The sequence below is a fragment of the Schistocerca serialis genome, chromosome 2 (genome assembly GCF_023864345.2).
Source record: "Schistocerca serialis cubense isolate TAMUIC-IGC-003099 chromosome 2, iqSchSeri2.2, whole genome shotgun sequence".
Classification (NCBI taxonomy): domain Eukaryota; kingdom Metazoa; phylum Arthropoda; class Insecta; order Orthoptera; family Acrididae; genus Schistocerca; species Schistocerca serialis.
Genome location: NC_064639.1, coordinates 1,043,683,030 through 1,043,704,278, shown reverse-complemented (window position 1 = coordinate 1,043,704,278; position 21,249 = coordinate 1,043,683,030). Strand labels below are relative to the sequence as shown.

General features: G+C 45.1%; 1 protein-coding gene across 3 annotated transcripts in view; it reads right to left on the bottom strand.

Annotated features, from left to right (window-relative positions):
• LOC126458470 (regulatory-associated protein of mTOR) overlaps positions 1 to 21,249 on the bottom strand; it is a 336,732-nt gene that overhangs the window by 115,409 nt on the left and 200,074 nt on the right. For all 3 annotated transcript variants that reach the window (XM_050095547.1, XM_050095548.1, XM_050095549.1), the window contains exon 14: positions 14,225 to 14,348. In XM_050095547.1, coding sequence (XP_049951504.1) covers positions 14,225 to 14,348 — 124 coding nt within the window. The remainder of the gene's footprint in view (positions 1 to 14,224; positions 14,349 to 21,249) is intronic.

Here is a 21,249-nt window from a genome sequence, read left to right as displayed (position 1 = left end):
TTGAATTTTGTGTATATATATATATATATATATAGAGAGAGAGAGAGAGAGAGAGAGAGAACAACAACATAATGAATAACTAGAAAACAGTATGTTCACATTCACAGGACATGTACATTAATATGTTCTGCAGAAAGGATTATCATTTGAACCACATCGGCCTGTGGTTCAAGGTCAACAATGTTATCAGGGCGCAACACCACCTACCAGTAAAATGTGCATGCAGCTCCCATTGTCACTATAAACCAAAGGTAATGGATCAGTGAGACTTGAGCAGACATGCACAATGCCTCGCAGATGTATGCGCGAACAGTACCATCAAACCAGTGAGTTTGAAAGGGAGTGCATTATTGGCAAGAGAATGTGATGCATCCATCTGGGAAATTGCTGCCCTTGTGGGATGAGGTGTTTTGGCAGTGGAACGGATGTGTGCAAAATGGTTCATGGAAGGCCGTCAGACACGACAAGATGGGTCAAGTCTCATCACTCTAACCAAGATCAACATGTCATCTGAATGGCACAGCACACAGCAGGACAGATCTGTGTCCTCCTCGGCTCTGGTGCCACAGTGGAACAATGAAACACATTGTACACTATCAGTGGTGACAGTCTGTTGGCGTTTATTACAGCTTGGGTTACGTGCTCGCCATCCACTTCTCTGCCTACCTTTGATGAATGTGCAAAAACGTGCTAGATGGCAATAGTATATGAAATAACATCACTGGGGACAGAAATGGCATCAGATAGTGTTTTTGAATGAATCCAGGTTCTCTTTGTTTGAAAATGATGGCCACATTTTGGTTTTTTGCACCAAGGAGGAGTGGCATCACAGTGACAGCATTTGCAAGAGACATACAGTGCCAACTTAGGGCCTGATGGGTGGAAAGCTATTGGGTACAACCACAAATCACAGTTGGTGTGTGTTCAGGGCACTGTGACCAGTGTGACCTATGTGAATGACATCCTGTGACCCATAGCCATACCCTTTCTGCTTAACATCCCAGATGTCACTTTTCAGCAAAATAGTGCACAACCACATGTTGCTGCATCAACATGAGCATTCTTGGGGTCACCAAATGTCAGCCTTTCGCCCTAGACCCCACCAGATCACCAAACTTGTTACCAATAGAAGATGTGCAGGAGACAGTGAAATGACAGTTTCAGCACTGTGACCCAATGCCAACAATGACAGCTGAACTTTGGAACCAGGTGAATGCATCGTGGATGGCTATACCACAGGACACCATTCGAACATTATATGCGTCGATGCCATCACGCATGGACATGTTATCAGGGCCCATGGTGGATCTTGTATCTACTAGGCAACAGGACACATGCTCAAATGGCGTGACTGAAAAGCTAATCATTTCTGCAGAATGTACTAATGTACATGTCCCACGAATATGAACGTCCTATCTCCAGCCATTCAAGATGTCTGTTCCCCCCCCCCCCCCTCCACATTGCAGGGGTTGGAAGAACCGCAGATTATTAATGATATAAAATTACTGTTTACTGTTAAATGAAGTGGATTACGAACTAATAATAAATGTGTGTACCACTTCTAAGTGCAGTATAGCTGTATTAAGGGATAAATTGTGTTCTGGGGCATAACAGAGTGGAAAGGTGGAAGGGCAGAAGTGTGAGGGAAAGAAGGTTCCTGGATTCTGGGAAGGTAGGTCACTGGATACTGGTCATGCTCTTTCCCCCTTCACAGGTCTGCAAACTGAGGAGCGAGTAGATGATTCACCATTCTCTCTATCCCACTACATCACGAGAAGCAACTGGAGTGCATTTCACAAAGTTACACCCCCACAGTACACCTTACAAGGTAACACAGTGCGCAGACATGCTTGGGGGGGGATCATTTTCCACAAAGTGCTTTAGCACTGCATAGAAGACCGATATGAGTCACTAACAATCCTAATGCAAGAAATGCATAAGGACAGAATTTACATAAATCTCTGCACACTGTTCTACATTGCTTTAGGAGCAGCCGATGCTCAGTCACACTAGGACAGTTGTAGCTGTCTTCCAAGAAAGGCAGCTTACCATACCACTACACTAGTGCTGCTCACTTTTCATTTTACAGCAGACTACACGTCTCCAGCATTTCCTGTCCAGTTTCCATATGTGAGTAAGCAAAATAACTTCACAGAGCCTGTGTTTACATACTGGAGTTATTTTCAATTTATTAAATGAGTACTTATTTGTGGTTGTTACATGAGTTGTTATGTAAAAAAGTTCAACAAATGGAGTGTCAATTGTGTGTCACACTGAAGAGCCTGTTTCAAGTGTAACATGCTGCCAATACGTATTTGACAATATCAATTTAGTTGTCTCAGATGTCACTGGCTGGAGTGCTTTTCACAGGGTGAGGGGAATCAAAGGCATCATTCCAGCCTCAGCTCTTCCAACATCTGAAAAGGCTCAGAGGCTTAAATTGTCTCACTTTAGAACAGAGGTAGACCTCCTAGGTGTTATGTTATGCCGGCAGAGGTCGCGTCCGAATTCTCACGTGCCCTCTGGTGGGCGGGACTCTACTTGCAGCAACTACCGTCCGTGACGCGCCGTGCCAATGTGCGCCTCCCGCGATCTTTCTGGTAGCTACAGCACTCCTCCTCCTTCGGGGGATGCAGCCACTGTGATCCGCTGCGTCGGAAGGTGGAGCGTCGGGCCGGAGCGATGACCTCCACATCCATTGGATGGCCGGAGTCGAGGGGATCTGCCAACCCTCGAGCCGGAACCTTCGAATACGGCTGGAAGTGACCCACACGAAGAGGCCCCCGTTGTCCCACAACCGGAGCCCGGGACAGAACGGGCGACAAGCTGTCGAACGCCGGATCCTGTTCCACCTCGGGAGGGGCAAGACCCAGTGGCGGGGACGAAGGGTAAGGGCCAACCCCAGATGAACCAGCCTCCTGAGAAACCGGGCCTGCTAGGGGGGCCGGCTCTCACTGTGGCATCTCGAACGATGGTGATGCCGGTGCTGGAGCTACTGGAGGCTGCCAAGGCTGAGAACCATCGCAGTGCGGCAGAGTCACAGCGGGGAGAGGAGGTAACGTCCCCTGTGAAACCAACACAGGTGCCGGCAATGGGGAAGCCGGTGTCCGAGAGGTCGGAGGGTGGGTGCCCGAACGTGGACGCAGCTGATTTTGGTGACGACGTACCACCCGGTCCCCCGCCTGCAAGGTATAGAGCCGGTGGCCATGTCGGCGCAGGACTACCGCCGGTATCCAACGTGGATTGCGACCAAACCCACGGGCCCAGACTGACATACCCAGTGGAAAGCCAGGCACTCCGTTTTGTGAAGACTGGTGAGGACCAGGCCGGAGGAGGTGCAGCAGAGTCCTAGGTTGACGCCCATGGAGGAGCTCTGCGGGGCTGCGTTCTCCCATTGGTGTGGTCTGGTATGCCATCAAGAAAAACGTCAATGCGTCCTCCGCAGGAAATTCGTGCACATACTTTTTCATCTGCGTCTTAAATGTGCGCACCCTGCGCTTGGCTTCCCCATTCAATTGTGGATGGAAGGGGGGAGAGCAAACGTGCCGAATACCGAAGCACCTACAAAAATCCTGGAAGGTCTGCGAAATAAACTGCGGTCCATTGTCCGAGACCAGGGTGATTGGCAGACCTTCCACAGAAAAGATTTTTGCTAGTGCCTGGATTGCAACTTCTGAAGTGGTTGAGGAGCAGCGAACCACATATGGGAATCGGGAATAAGCATCAATGACAATGAGCCAAAAGCCATTGAGAAACGGGCCCGCAAAATCGATGTGAACACGTTCCCATGCTTGGGTTGCCGGCGGCCATGAAGAGAACGCTGCCCTGGGAGATGCTTGTTGGCTCACACACTGGGAACAGGCGTCCACCAAGTGATCAATTTCTCTGTCAATACTGGGCCAGTACACATGTCTGCGAGCCAAGGTTTTAGTACGGGAAACACCCCAGTGCCCCGCATGTAATAACGTGAGGACCTCCCTTCGTAAACCTGCAGGAACAACCACGCGAGGAGCTGTATCATTGGTAGCCAGAAGGAGAACTCCTCCCAAGACCGAGAGGCGATCTCGTAGAAGAAAATAATTACGAAGAGGGTCCGAGGCCCGGCCCGGAGGGCGGGAAGACCACCCCTGCTGAATGAGGTGAACTACTTGCCGGAGAACCGTGTCAGCCGCCGTTTCCCTGGTGACTCGAGAACTAGTGATCAGGAAGCCATCAACCGCGTGGCAGGACGCCACAACCAAATGAAAACACATAATCTCCTCTCGATCGAACATAGGATCCGGGCCCACCGGAAGACGGGAAAGAGCGTTGGCGTTGGCATGCTGTCCTGTAGGGCGAAAATGAATGTCATACTGGTACTTAGAGAGGAACAAGGCCCAGCGCTGTAGTCTGTAGGCCGCTCTATCCGGAATCTGAGAGGCGGGGCCAAATAACAATATTAACGGCTTATGGTCAGTGATTAACTGAAACTTCGTGCCATACAAGAAAGGGTGAAACTTGGTAACAGCGTAGACAATGGCCAAAGCCTCGTTTTCCACCTGGGCGTAATGGGCCTGCGCGGGACTAAGCGTTTTAGACGCTAACACCAGTGGTTGCTTGGAACCATCTGCGTTGCGATGGGCCAGGACCGCTCCCACCCCATACTGCGAAGCGTCTGTAGCCAGGACCAACGGCTTATGGGGATCAAAAGTAGCCAAACAAGGGGCTGACGTGAGGAGGCCCTTCAACGAGGTGAACGCTCGCTCGCATGCAGGCGACCAATCAAAAGGAACACCCTTGTGCAGAAGGCAGTACAGGGGGTGGGCTATAGTGGAAGCCCTGGGAATGAACCGGTGGTAATAGGCTATCTTGCCTAAAAAAGCTTGTAACTCTTTCAGCGAAGCGGGCCGAGGAAGGTTGACGATACCTTGGACCAAACTTCCTAGTGGCTGGATGCCGTGCCGAGATATGGTGTAGCCCACATACTCAATGGACGGCATCCAAGCCAAAAAGGTTAGCGGAACTCGCATCACTGACAACAATAAAAATAATAGGTCGAGTGACTGATTTGTAAGTCACGTCGGTAGTGAATTGACCCAACAGGGGAATGAACTGTTTACCATAACCGCGTAGACGCGGGGGTAAACTGGCGCCAACGGGGGCGATCCAAGGTCGGAATAAGTTTGTGCATTCAACAACGAAACTGCCGCACCCGTATCTACTTGCAGTTGTAACCGGCGCGACCGAACCGACACCTCGATAAAGAGTTTGCGTGCCGATGCGTCGGGAGCCTGGCCCAATGAAACTTCCTGAATGTCAACGTCCATGTCCTCTGCACCTGCTTCCTTCGAGTCTTTTGAGGCTGCGCGGTAAACTTTAGCAATGTGACCTTTTTTATTACATTTGCGACAAACGGCCCAACGCTGGGGGCACTCTGACCGATCATGATGTATATAGCACGACACACAGGACGGCAACAGGGGCCGGCGGCCGGAATTTTGTTTACGCGCCGTGCGGGAGCGGCCGCAACGGCCGGATTGTACCGCTCGCACGTTGTCTACCCCGGACACAGTGGACGCGGCCGCGCCGCCCTGAACTTCCGCGACGTCGCACCACGCTTCCAGCTGTTGACCTGCTGCATGAGAGACTTCATACGATTGAGCAATGGACAGGACTTCCTCGAGGGAAGGGTCTTCTAACTGCAGGGCCCATTGCCGGACCTCCCTATCAGGGGCCGAACGAACAATGACGTCGCGTACCATAACGTGGGCATACGACTCTCGCGACTGCTCCGTGACAAAATGACACTTGCGACTAAGACCGTACAGGGTAGCTGCCCACGCCCGGTAAGACTGATGGGGCTGTTTCTTGCATTGATAGAACTCGACCCTAGCCGCCATAACATGCGTGCGGCGGCGATAATACGAAGACAGCAAGGAACACAATGCGTCAAAAGACAAGGACGAGGGTTCCTGCAACGGTGCTAGCTGCCGCAAAACGTGATACAGCGAGGGAGATATCCAAGACAAGAAGAGAGCACGACATACCTCCGCATCGGCAACATGAAACGCCTGGAAATGCTGCCGAAGGCGATGTTCATATGCGTCTCGTCATCGGGGGAAAGGGAGGAGGGAACTGCGCCGGAGCAGACGGCGTGGAGAGCAATGCCGGAAGCACTTGTTTCACGGTGGCCATGAGCTCCGTCTGCTGCGCAACCAAAACCCGCACCAAATCCTCCATGCCGTGGAGAAGCTGCGAAACCAGAACAACGACACAACACGCGAAAGAACGACCCTACTCGTCACCAATTGTGTAGTAACACGATTCACGTTTCCGTCGCATTTCACCTAGTGTCGACTGGGAACTGTCTGCTAGACCTGCCCGATGTGTACTCACTGGGCCTGGCCCGTGCTGCCGGAGTTGTTGTTGTTGTTGTTATGCCGGCAGAGGTCGTGTCCGAATTCTCGCGTGCCCTCTGGTCGACGGGACTCTACTTGCAGCAACTACCGTCCGTGACGCGCTGTGCCAATGTGCACCTCCCGCGATCTTTCTGGTGGCTACAGCACAATGCATTGCAGGGGATTACTGTTCTAGACTTGAACATGATCACATCCAATTCATCAGACATATTCACACCCATCTTGGAAGATGTACTATGGATGTGTAGTAAGTGGCTCAACTTAGTGAAGCCCAGTCTATAAGTGCCAGCCGTTCCTGGATGGAAGAGATATATGCAATAAAGCAGCAGTACAATTAATTCTGAGCAAAGTGCTGTAACTTTCAGTTCGCTCATTAATTCACAACCACTGACTGTGACACAAATACACAGCTCTAAAATACACTGACAATAACAGGCAGCAGCAAGGTGCAACATTTACAAATCCTATCCCATTACCAGCAATACTACAAAGGTCATGGGCAATATTACACTTACACATTATACACTTCTCAGCTACTGCTTGTGGGAATTTATTTTACATAAGAGCTCACTTAACAACTGGAAATAAATACTCATATAATAAATGGAAAATAACTCCACTATGTAAATGCAAGCTCAGTGAAGATATTTTGCCTACTCGCATACAAGAACTGGACAGGAAATGTAGAAGGTACAGTCAGTCTGCAATATGAAAAGTGCCCAGCACTTTTAATGTGGGAAGTTGCCTTTTCTGGAAGATAGGTACAACTGCCGTACAGAATGATTAAAAATCATTTAGCCTCTGGCAGTGTAGAACAATGTTCATTCTGCCCACATGTGTTTCTTGCATTTGTATTATTAGTAACTGATATTTGTATTTCATCTAGTGCTGAAAAACTATCAGCCCCCAGCCCTACCACGCTTGGCATGTCTGTGCATTGCAGGGTGTTATTACTTTGTGAAACACCGTGTAGCTGTTTCTAGTTATGTAGTGCGGTACAGAGAGTGGGACTTGCCTGCTCACTGTTCAGTCTTCAAACCTACAAAGGAGGGAAAAGCAAGACCACAATCCCGTGATCTAGCTTCCCTAATGCTTCCATCCTTTATTCCAGCCTGTACACCATGTTACTACCCCAGAATGCAATTTATCCCTTAATATGGCTCTACTGCCGTTAGACATGGTATGCACATTTAGTATTTGTTCTTAATCCACTTCATTTTAACAGTAAACTGTAGTTCTTTACCATCAAAACACTACTTTTTAATAATCTACAATTTTTCCATCCCCTGCAATGTGGAAACTATTAGTCTGAGAGAAAAAAATGAATAGACCTTTTTTGTAGGAAGTTAGAGCAGTTCAGTTTTGTACTGGAAAACATATTTGCTTGAAGTCACGGTTTTCGAATTACCCAATAAAAACATAAAAATATGACCTTTAGGCACCACCTACCCTCACACTCGCATTCCACTAGTGGGGATTTTTAGTTTGTTTGTTGTTCATGACACTCCTTGCTATCACTGTGCAAAGTTTGCAACTACAGAAATTTTTACCATAATTTTCCTTCATTGACTGGACTGTTTCATTATTAAATACATGATACTTCTTGGTAGAGGGACTTTTCCTGTCTTCATGGACACACTTAGTACTCTGCATGTTATTCAGCAGATAGGATAGTTCAGCTGGTCCAGGACATTATCCACCTCTTGTATAGGAAAAGATGGAGATAGCCTTCTGTTAGGTCCTTGGACACACAGTAATCGAAGGGAATGAGGAATCTGACAGAGCAGTGAAAAGAGCCTGCCAAAAATGAACTACAGTTCACTGTGATGTCTCCCTAAGGGTTATAATGTCATGGTTGATAAAGAGCATGTTGGTTGAGTGGGAAACACAGTGGCTGAAAGTGGCCAACAACAAGCTGTGGTCGGCCAGTCAACTGTTCAACCATGGTGCACTTCCTTTCGAATTCCAAGGAGGATTGATGTAGTCTTCACTCACTTGCACATCAGACACTTTCCAATGATGCATGCTTATCTCTTGTGGCCATGAAGAGCAATCAAAATATTTTTGGTGTCACACTCAAAGTGTGCAATGCTTTAATGTCAAGTTTTTTGAGTACTGCTAGGAGGGAAGGTTTTCATCTGCTGAGGGACTTAATCTCAATTTTATGTGATGATGAAACAAGTAATTGAATGACGGTTCTAATGTGTTTCTGGCTGGCTGGTTCATCCTATTAGTTCCACAATTAACCAGCCATTTGATACTATCCTCTGTTTTATTAATACTTTATATGACAATGATATGAGTGGATGTACTGGATACTGTAAATGAAATCTTTTATTACTGTGGCTCTAGTGGTACAGTCTTTGTTTATTCACTGTAACAAAAGTAACTACTCATACACCAACACAACTATCTTGAGACGGAGCACTGATGACCATGATGTGTAGCACTCAACAATTTTAAATCTATCTATCCATCATTATTTAAAAAACTGAAAATCAAAGATAGCATATCACAGTTGGTGCTGTATTGTGTAGTAGTCACTAAAGTGTCTGTAAGATGGTGCCTAAAACTTAGAAAAAATTTAACTGCATGGTCAAAAAGCATAAAAGTTAGAACACAATGCAATACAAGTATTTTCAAGGCATATTTTTACAATAAATATACTCTACTTAATGGCATCCCTCATTCTAGTTGTGAGTAAAGCCTGCAACAGTCCACATTCACAACACACAGCCTTTACCTAACAAGAAGCATTAAAAGATGTTATATATGCTTTGCATAAGGGATAAATGATCAGTGTGGAGGATATACTGATGGCGGGCGTCAATTCTGTGGAATTCTACACAAAATTTAATTCTCTGTGGTTGTCTCCTATGATACTAATTAGCATGAATGACTGTCATGTGTTGTAATTAGGGTTCCACGCAGTAAACTGATCATGTACAAACTGTTGTCAGAATCTGCACCAAATGGGAAGGATACTGAACACTATAACTTGGCATTTTTAATGGGGGCTGATGAGAATGGAAGAATAAGCAAAAGCTGGGTAACTGGTGATATGATATAGTGATCATAGCAATAATACTGAAATAGTTGTTGGTAAAATTATGTTTACTCCATCATGCTTTGTTGCATTTAGCTTCCTTTAAAAATATAGGGACAAGGAGGTATATGCTGCCTGCAGAATAACAATGAGGTGGGAATTTTCCACCACTCACCTCCCCGAGACTGTCTATGAGTGGAACAAGGCTGGCTGGGTTGCTTGTTTCTTTCCTCTCCCAGCTGTTCTCATTGAAAGTGACAGGTCACAGTGGGCAATGTGTAGTGTATTTTATGATTTTAATAGAGGTCTTAGCTTTAAACATTAATTGTGTTAAAGTGAAATAGATTTGAATGCCATCATAACAACATATTGACAGCTCATCCTCCAGGAACTTAGATCCATCAATGAAGCCTGATGACTCTGTGACACACCTGCCATTACACACAAGTGCCACAAAAATGTTGTTGCTCCGAGTACAAATATAAGCCATTCACATTTAGTTCACACCTGTGTATGAGCAGCAATAATGTTTATATAGATGGACATAATTTCAACAGTTTCTGAATGTATTACTCACACTATGAAGTAGTTTCTGAAAGTACAGCGAAGAACAACCAACATTTGCAGAGCAATCAGCAATAAAAAAAGGGCATATTTGCTGTAGGTGGTTATTTACACCCAGTTGTAACACATCATGATTATTGGGTAGCTCATATTTCCTAAAGCTCATATTTCATCTTTTTGCTATTTAGATTGCTTGCTGGACTTTATTTCATAACTAGATAAAACACATATGGCCAATTTCTGACCTGAGTCTGGGTCTGGGTCTGAACTTCAACTTCTTTCCTTCTGATTTTCATCTATTTGAATAAAATGTGTCTCACACAAAATGGTAGAATACTGTGCATACTACCAACCCACATTAAGCTAATGCCATATGAGCTGCATAAAACACATTTTCTCCTTGCAATGTCTCCTTCTTACTTCAATTAATATAAAATGTAAACATTTGATTTGTTACAGCATATCACTTTAATTATTGCAAAGGCCTTGTAGGTACTACCTGCATTAACACTGTACTGTGTTCAGTGCCTGAGGTTAGAAGATAGTTCTGCATGACGGTTCTCAACACCACTTATAAATTTTGGGTAATGCCCAAGTTTATGTAAAAAAAGAAGTAAAAATTAATATAGGCACATTAAGTTCAAAACAACTACATGAAGAATATATTCAACAACTACATGGAGAATATTATTCCATTCCAAACAATTGCTTGCTTATAAATCTGCTTTGTAAGGAATCCATATCTACAGACAGAAACTATAAATTGAAGAAAATAGAGAGATTGGGGCCACAAGGATTGCAAGGGGAGGAGGGATCAAGATGGCACAGACTTTGTAGCAGCCATTTAAGTCAATGTGTTGTGTATCTGTTGTGAACCACCAGCAGGCAATCAGACCACTAGTTCTTAGTTATTATTGCTTAAAGCTTCATTCCATGTGTACGTTTTCTGGTATATTATCTACCATAGAAGTAACATATTAAATCTTGATTATATACCTATCAACAGCTCAACGCATCAATTATATGATGCGTCGTATGTATGTATGTACGTACGTACAGCAACATAAAGAAATACAAATCAATATTCTTAACAGTGTCATTGACTGGTTTGCTGCAATTTTAAAATGACACCATATTCGGTTCTGCACATCCAGAGGTATTATACTAATGATAAGTGTAACACACAGTGAGGAAATAATAAATCAGGTGGAAACATGAAAAATTTTAGGTATCTTTATTGATGAGAATTCAAACTAGAAAAAGCACATTTTAGAACTCCTAAAACAACTTAGTCCAGCCGTATATTCACTTTGAATCATTGCAAATCTTGGTGAGAGACAAATCAGTAAGTTGACATATTCTGAATATTTTCATTCAATAATGTCATATGGAATAATGTTCTGGGGTAACTCATCTTTAAGAAAGGCAGTCTTTATTGCCCAAAAAATGTACTGTAAGAATAATATGTGGTGCTCATGGGGACAACATTAGGCTAATTACAGCACACAAAATACATTTAGTCAGCCCTTCTTCCCACACTACGTACATGATTTGAACAGGAAGAAACCCTAACATGTGGTATCACACTAAGTACACCCTGCCATGCATTTCACAACTACTTGCAGAGTGTTGATGTAGGTGTAGAGAGAGCAAACCCCTGTAATAATGGTTGGCAAGATGGGGGCAATGACTTTTAGGCTGCAAGATTCAATAATTATCACAGTTTCAGTCCAGCGGAAAAGGAATGGCTATTACTGATCACACAGGAATAAAAGAGTTCCATGAGATGAGGATAACTTACGCCCACAGATTTTGGTACTGAACTGGAGAGCATAGTGGCCAAAATTCAGACTCAGAGGGAAAGTGAAGTGTCCCGTTCACATCAGGGTCGTTAGAGGATAGCAAAGGAGGTAGGTGAAGAGGTATTTAAAACTAAATTTATGTAGGCCAGTGGACTCACCAATATAGAAAACATCAAACTTAAAAACTGCATAATAAAGATGAAAAGGTACTATGCATACAAAAAAAGTGTTGCAAGGGAAAATTCTGTTTCATATGATGGGTGATCTAGTAGTCTGAGCCATAATTAGGTGGTATATTTGTCACTAGATTGTACAGGCCACAGCGAAGAGATATCAGATGGTACCACTGTTTTCGTCAAGTCAGCTCGATTTCGTTTCAATGCTAATAGATAGTAAATTGAAGTGGTGTGAACAAAGAGAGATATCTGGAAGCTCCAAACCAGTACGGAAAAGAAATGCTGAGTGGGATGAGACAAAAGCCACATAATCATAAAGTCATTTAAAACCAAAGAAATTTATTTCATTAGACTGAAATAAATATAACTGCAAATCAAAGTACTGTTAATTTAGGTCAGAATGAATGTGTATGTGTGTGTGTGTGTGTGTGTGTGTGTGTGTGTGTGTGTGTGTGCGCACACAAGTGTTACGTTCAAATAGTGGTGAGAAAAGTTTTCTCAGGTTTCAAAACTCACTCCACTACACTACACTCCACGCAACTGACTGCAAACAAAAAATATCCATGCACAGAGGAGAACACTGACAACATACATTTATGAAGACAGTATTTCAAAATTCTGAATGCAGGCATAAAGTTGTCATCACTTTAGATAAGAACAATATACGGAAAAGGGTAGACTGCTGCTCACTGCAAAGATGACACGTTCAGCTGCAGACAGACACAACAAACCTCACGCACACACGACCACCATCTCAGACCAGAATGCAGCTGTCACAATGAACAGAAGCCGCAATCTGAAGAGGACGGGTTAGGGACCAGGGTAGCAGGGTTTGGGTGGAGGCAGAGAAGAATTCTGTCTGGCGGACTGTGCAGGGACAAGAAGGATGCACTACAAGACTGCCACCAGGTGTGGTGTTAGGAGGCTGTCAGGTAGAGAGGTGGAAGGGGGAGGGGGAATGGGTAGTGGAAAAGAAGAGGAGGAGGGAAGGGAAGGGAAAATACAGGCAGTTGCATTGACGGAGGGTGGCACAGAAAAACAGGGTGTGTGGGTGTGAAAAGTGAGGAGATGATAAGACAGAAGGGATGAATACTGTTGGATGGGGTGTGTGGGGACAGTAGGTCACCTTAGGTTGAGGCCATCTGGTTGAGGCTCACATTGGTCCCTCCACCACCAAATTTTCTGGAATGTGCAGATGGGAGTTATCCTTACAACACATTCTCTGCTCCTGAAATTGTCCCAGCCTCAACCTAAAATAATCTACTGCACCCACGCATTCCACACAATATTAGCTTTCACCCCGTCTGTACCATCACCTTTCTATTCACCACCACCCCCCGTCCCCCCACCCTTTTTGTGTGCTGCTCTCTGTCAACACACCCATCCAGTTTTCCCGTTCCCTCTTCCTCTCCTTTTCCTCCCCTGCCCCCTTCTGCCCACCTCCCTGTCCAACAGCCTCCCACCATCTGGTAGCAGTCTTGTCGTGCCTCCTAGTCTGCGTACACTCTGCCAGATGGCACTTTTCTCTCCCCACCTGTATCCTGCTATCCCTTCCCTTTCCCTGCTCCCCGCAGGTCACTGCTTCCATTCAATGTGGCAGTTGCAGTCCAGTCTGAGCTGCTAAAGATGGTGGTCATCTGTGTGTGGGGTGTGCTTGCTTGTGTGAATGAATGTGTGTGCTTCCTTTTCTGAATAAGGCTTTGACCAAAAGCCTTTTCAGTGTGGCTGTCAGCAACTCAATGTGTCATCTTTATAGTGAGTAGCAATTTATACTTTTCATAATAAATGTGGTAAACAGGAGTTCACACATTTTCTCTGCCTGAGATAAAGTCACAGCTGGCTCACAATGGAAACTGGCACTCTGGTTACAAATTCAGTTAAATTTTTCTTATTTAGAGTAATAAGTGTCTTTACACTCACTGCTCAATAATTCATTATTGAATATACCGATTTCATACAGATTTTTCACAGCCACTTGTGTAGCATAACCTCACTATATGGGAGCAGGTGTTATAATTTTTGTTTCTTTAAAACAAATCATCTGTTTTATGCAAACTAAAGTCAGTTTTTCAAGCAAACAAAAATAGCTAACTTCTATTTTCTCCAAACCGATACCTTGTACAAAGTCAGGAAGTAACAAAGAACCACAGCACTTAGTGAATAGGTGGTGAAATGTTTTCTAAGATTTCATCACTGAGCATAACAAACTTAAGGAATAATAATTATTTAAAAAATAACCTGGCACATTTGCAGTTTGTGGACTCAGTGTACTCTCCCCTCGCCTGCTCTCTTCTTGTAGACATACTGAGAGGAAGGAATTTTCAAAGATGAGGACAATCCATTGCAGTGCTACAACCAGCTCCTGCAAAAATTAAAATTTGGTATTAATGAAGTGGTGATACCACTCACATACAAAATGCAAAGTAAAATCTTACAATAATTACTAAAAAATGAATCGATAATAATTACTTGAGCTACAATCAAGTTAAAAAGATCAATCAACCCATAAAAGTTAGTATCAAGGTTTTCCAATAAAAATTTCTCCCGCCAGGTAGTAAAAATATTGCATAGAAAATTATACTTTCTATCAAAACAGAAAGATAATTTGGAAAGAGGACAAGAAGTAAGAGACAAAGTGCCAGAAACTGAATAACACACAGTCAAAATTGTCCAAGAAAGCTAAGGTGCTCTCAGAAAAAGAATCATTACAGTAATACCCTAACTTACGCTATTCTGTTTCGTGCAAATCTTGTGTTATGCGATTTGGCTGTTTCAGCACTGCACACCTCTCCTCCTCACTCTACCCACACAGTGCTTGGCTTACGACAGGTTTGGACGTTTCATGCGGAATCATTTCATGCACTGATCGATAGAGTCTTAACTATGGCATCCAAACGAAGCAGGAGTGGTTCATTTGCATCAATCAAGGAAAAACAATCATTACCTTTGGAATGTAAACTTAATATTATCAAGGATTTCAATGCAAAAATGAAAATTTGTGGATTGGCAAAGAAGTCTGATCTACTAGAATCAGCAGTTGATATGACTGTATCAGATAATGAAAAAAATTTTTGGAACTGTAAAATATGCACACTCTTTGGAGTCAAGTATCATTCGTCAATGTCATCGTATTATCACTCAATTGTAAACAATGTTAAAATTATAATGTGACAGCAGGAGCATTCTACACTCCTGGAAATGGAAAAAAGAACACATTGACACCGGTGTGTCAGAACCACCATACTTGCTCCGGACACTGCGAGAGGGCTGTACAAGCAATGATCACACGCACGGCACAGCGGACACACCAGGAACCGCGGTGTTGGCCGTCGAATGGCGCTAGCTGCGCAGCATTTGTGCACCGCCGCCGTCAGTGTCAGCCAGTTTGCCGTGGCATACGGAGCTCCATCGCAGTCTTTAACACTGGTAGCATGTCGCGACAGCGTGGACGTGAACCGTATGTGCAGTTGACGGACTTTGAGCGAGGGCGTATAGTGGGCATGCGGGAGGCCGGGTGGACGTACCGCCGAATTGCTCAACACGTGGGGCGTGAGGTCTCCACAGTACATCGATGTTGTCGCCAGTGGTCGGCGGAAGGTGCACGTGCCCGTCGACCTGGGACCGGACCGCAGCGACGCACGGATGCACGCCAAGACCGTAGGATCCTACGCAGTGCCGTAGGGGACCGCACCGCCACTTCCCAGCAAATTAGGGACACTGTTGCTCCTGGGGTATCGGCGAGGACCATTCGCAACCGTCTCCATGAAGCTGGGCTACGGTCCCGCACACCGTTAGGCCGTCTTCCGCTCACGCCCCAACATCGTGCAGCCCGCCTCCAGTGGTGTCGCGACAGGCGTGAATGGAGGGACGAATGGAGACGTGTCGTCTTCAGCGATGAGAGTCGCTTCTGCCTTGGTGCCAATGATGGTCGTATGCGTGTTTGGCGCCGTGCAGGTGAGCGCCACAATCAGGACTGCATACGACCGAGGCACACAGGGCCAACACCCGGCATCATGGTGTGGGGAGCGATCTCCTACACTGGCCGTACACCACTGGTGATCGTCGAGGGGACACTGAATAGTGCACGGTACATCCAAACCGTCATCGAACCCATCGTTCTACCATTCCTAGACCGGCAAGGGAACTTGCTGTTCCAACAGGACAATGCACGTCCGCATGTATCCCGTGCCACCCAGCGTGCTCTAGAAGGTGTAAGTCAACTACCCTGGCCAGCAAGATCTCCGGATCTGTCCCCCATTGAGCATGTTTGAGACTGGATGAAGCGTCGTCTCACGCGGTCTGCACGTCCAGCACGAACGCTGGTCCAACTGAGGCGCCAGGTGGAAATGGCATGGCAAGCCGTTCCACAGGACTACATCCAGCATCTCTACGATCGTCTCCATGGGAGAATAGCAGCCTGCATTGCTGCGAAAGGTGGATATACACTGTACTAGTGCCGACATTGTGCATGCTCTGTTGCCTGTGTCTATGTGCCTGTGGTTCTGTCAGTGTGATCATGTGATGTATCTGACCCCAGGAATGTGTCAATAAAGTTTCCCTTTCCTGGGACAATGAATTCACGGTGTTCTTATTTCAATTTCCAGGAGTGTATGTTTTACATGGGAAAAAACCAGATGCATTGTATATTTCATTTAAGGCGGATCCGCAATCTATGTAACATGTCACGCAAACATAAAGAGACATGCATATGTGCATTTCACTTTATATCATTCAATTCAAGAATTAACAACCCTTTGTGACCACTATGTATGCAAACATACCTATGTACACAAGGTGCTTTTTAACTGTAAATGGACTGATGACCTCAGAAGTTACGTCCCATAGTGCTCAGAGCCACTTGAACCATAACTGTAAATGGTTTTGTTGTCAGCAAACCTGTGTATAATGTGCTATATGTTATCAATCATGATGGCGACATGGCATGAAGTATGAACTCACAATGGAACACATCTTATAACAAAAATTTTCAAATGCCAGAAGAAGACAGTTACAATAGTCAAAACCAGTTGTCAACAATGGAGACTAATTTATGCAACCTTGGCCATTGAAATTTTATTCCTACGATGTGATAATCAAGTAAGAGTGAAAAATTGTCCTATTGGTGAGAACTTGGTGTGCTCTCAAGCTAAGCTGATTTTTGAGAGACGAAGCAGGGGAGGCAACTCAAAATGAAATGTTTAATGCTGGTAATGGCTGACTTAGCCAACTGACAAGTCGTTATAATTGACATAGCATCACAGAAAGTGGAGAGGCAGCAAGCACTGATAAAGAGATCTCTCCACTTTATCTAGAGAAACTCAAGGCAGTTACAGAAGAAAGTGGCTACACCAGCCAAACCATATCGAGTGTAGATGAAACTGTTCTGTTCTGGAAGATGCTGTCTAAAAGAACTTTCGATGTGCAAGGAGAGAAAAACTTTCCAGGCTTCACAGCCACCAAAGATCGACTGACAGTGATGGTTGGCATAAATGCAGCTGGAGACTCAAAAAACTCTCTTAGCTTACCATCCAGAAAATACAAGAATTAAAGCTGGGTTGCCTGTAATTTGGAAGTTGAGTGCTGGAGCATGGCTGACAACTTCCCACCTTGAGGACTGGTTTGGTCATTACTTCATACCTAAAGTTGAACATTATTGTCAATTAAAACAAATCATATTTAAAGTGACACTATTAATTGACAACACACCACATCACCCTCTTGTTCCTCTAATTTTGACCCAAGTGTGGAAGTTTTATTTTTGCAACCTATTACAACCACCTTGCTTCAACCAATTGACCAGGGAGTCATTAAAACATTCCAACTAGCAGGGAGACATTAAAACATTCCAACCTTACTACACAAGGTGATCATTTGTACATCTACGTGCAGCAATGAAACAAAACAACAAGCTCTCTGTTTAGCACTTTTGGAAGCAATTCAGTGATTTAGATGCCTTGAGAATTACTGGACAATCTCGGAATGAAATTTTGCTAAAAACTATATTGGCATCTGAAAAAAATTGTGTCCATTTTTTTCACCATTGTAACCCAGGGAGAATCAGCACCAAATCCAATCAAACTCATAATGTGATTGAAGATGTGGTCAGTCCTGGCACGCAATTAAATTTAGAGGTGGATGGTGGTGATGATCACGAACTGCTGGGTTCACACAATCAGGATGCTGCAGTCACCACAGACACCCACTGCAGCAGCAACTCCACAGGCAGACCAGCGACACCAGTAGCTGACTCCACTACGAAGTCTGGCCGATGCAAGAGTGTTTAGAAACAAATACCACAGTTGAAAACAAACACGTAGGTACGGCCAATGTCCATCAGAGAGCATCAACCAGCAGCAGAGGAAGGGGGCGCGATGATCAATGAACAATTGTTTGGCGATCACGTGGGTGCAAATAGTCCCAGAAATAACTTTCCGCCTGGGGCTAGATAAGCCAGCGCCCAGCTGTTCAGCAGGCAGTTCTTGATTCATTGAGCACGGAGAAGATCGGCCAGTACAGTGGTGTGCCAGCTTCACCATCCTCTCTTCCACAACAACTGTGAGATGTCACTTCCGTCATGTTAGGCTATCTACCAGCTGCTAACAGCCAACTTCCACATGGAACAGTTATACGGTATAGAGTTGAAGGGAACTCTGATTATATGAATTAGTTGTTATTTGCTTGATCTGCAGAAGGGATCACTATTGTTTTGTTGGTTCTGAAGAGTGTGTTCCTGTTGGTAGTTTACTGTAGTTTCCTTAATAAAAAAGTTGCCAAAACGAGTTGGTTCTTGCTCTATAGAGTTAGCACACGAGCTGACTATTGATGATATTACATAAATGTGTGAGCAAGTGCAAAACATTCAACAACTTGAGTCTTCATACCTAGTTCAACCAGAAGATTAAATGACAGTTCCAAACTTGAAATAAGGCCTCAGTTCAATTGAAAAATGGTCACAAATTTAACAAACAATAGATTTCAACAAAATGCACGTTTTTCTTACAAAAAGAGGAATAAAAAATTCATTAGTGTGCTATAAGAAAATTTTGCATAAGAAGGAGGAAAAAAAACTGATTCATCGAACGAATTGTTAGATTTCATGAAGCCTTCTACATTACAATAGCTTATGATGCAATGCATCATACTGAACTGTAATATAATTTGTTGTATTGCTGAACATTTTATTGAATAGTTTTCTCCTACATCACATTGTTTCCTTTAGTCTCTGGTCCCAGTTTAACATAATTTGTATTTATATGCAAAATTAGAACCAGAGGGTTAATCCAAAAGTTGGAAAAATAAGTTGGTTTTTGCTCCATAGATTTAGCAGTGGTAATGACTTTGTTCAAATTCCTGCGTTGTTCCATTGTTTGTTGACATGGCTGAAGGTATTCCTGGTTCAGATGCACAATGGCTCATGTCCTCGAGCTGTTGGGTCATATGCAACACATGACTGAACTTCTGATTCAGTGTCTGCAGGCTTTGACTAGTGTTCCTCCGGGGGGGTGCCGGCATCGGCGCTCCTGCCATGTTCCTGCCATTTGACAAGTCTATTGAACGATGGAGTAATTATGCGGCTTGCTTGGAACATCATTTCCTTGCCCATAGAACCATCGACACTGGCCAGCGTTGTGAGTTTTTTCTTCCCTATGTGGGTCCTGACATTTATCGCTTACTGCAGCAGTTGCATCTGGATGTACAACCCTATGTCCTCCCTTACGAACAGCTGACTGACAGTTTAACAGAGTATTTTGATGCCCAGGTCTACATCGCGGCAGCTTGCCACAACTTCTTCAGCTGGCAGAAGCATCCATTACGTTTTACAGGAAATGGATTTCTTGCCTTAAAGGGCTCTCCCAGGACTGCCGGTTCTCTTGTACCAACCCGGGGTGTAAGCAGTCATATTGTGCAGACCTCATTAGCAACACGATTCTGGTCCATGCTCCTAACGATGCCCTGCGAATGGATCTGTTGAAGCTGAAGGATCCCTTCTTGGACATGTGTCTGTTGGTCATTCGTGCCAATGAACAGTCTTCCCATTCATCTGCAGTGCCCCATGCCCCACCGCAGGTCTATGGCACGTGGACGCCCTGTCGTCGCTCGGAACCACGGTCACCGGAGTGGCAGCCATGCCGACGGCCAGCGGTCACCCCACCACAGCCTCCTCCTCCTCCTCCTCCTCCTCCTCCTCGTCTTCCAGACCAGGTTACAGGTTCTTGGGCTCAGCAAAGTCAGAGGTTGCCCTCCTGTCATCAATGCTTTGTTACGCACCAGCACAGTGAGTGTTTTTTCCGGCAGGTGGTCTGTTCCACCTGCGGGACGACGTTTGCTGCTTCTCTTCTTCAATGGAGGTGGATCTCACAGTGTTATACCCTCCAGACTTGGTCTTGGAGAATTCTGACCAACTGCTGAGCATCTCGTTTGTACAGACAGTCCTCCCACAAGTAGTGGGATCCATCATTCTGACAGTCCAGATCAACAGGACTCCTCTCTGTTTCCAGCTGGACGCAGGGTCCTCGGCTACAATTATTGACGGCCACTCTCACCATCACTTCGGTGCTCCATTCCTCCACCCATTCCCAACCCCTTTGAAGAACTATAGTAATGACATTATCCGCGTGCAGGGGTGGTTCCTGGAGCAGGTGCGGTATCTCTCTCATGATGGCACCGCCTGAATTTTGGTCCTAGCTGCCTCCACAGCCACTAATCTGTTAGGGATGATCTTTCTCATTCTCTTGGCCTTGAGATCCACGATTTGGCCCCAGTGATGCTCTTTTATAGGAGCTTTTTGATTCCTTCCGTGATGTCTTCTCTGATTCTCCTCCGTGGGTGTCTGGTTTTGAAGTGCATATCGAACTACTCCCCTCAGCAGTTCTGAAGTTTCACAAGGCTTGTCCAGTGCCTTTTGCCCTGCAGGATGCCCTACAAAAGGAGCCGAGTCACCCCGAGGAGGCGGGAGTTCTGACACCGGTTCACCACAGTCACTGGGCTAAACCCAATGTTATCCTCGAAAAACCGAATGGGTCTCTCTGGGTATGTGGCAATTTTAAGGCCACCGTCTTTGCCCAGTCTGTTGTTGACTCTTACCCCATCCCCAAGGTCGATGATATTCTGCCTAAGTTGCGGGTGGAAAGATCTTTGCCAAGATTGATCTTTGCCAAGATTGATCTTTGGGAAGCAGACCTCCAGCTGTCGATCAACACTCCCTCTCATGAGTTCCTCGTCATCAATACTCCCTTTGGGGATATTCCGGTACAACTACCTGC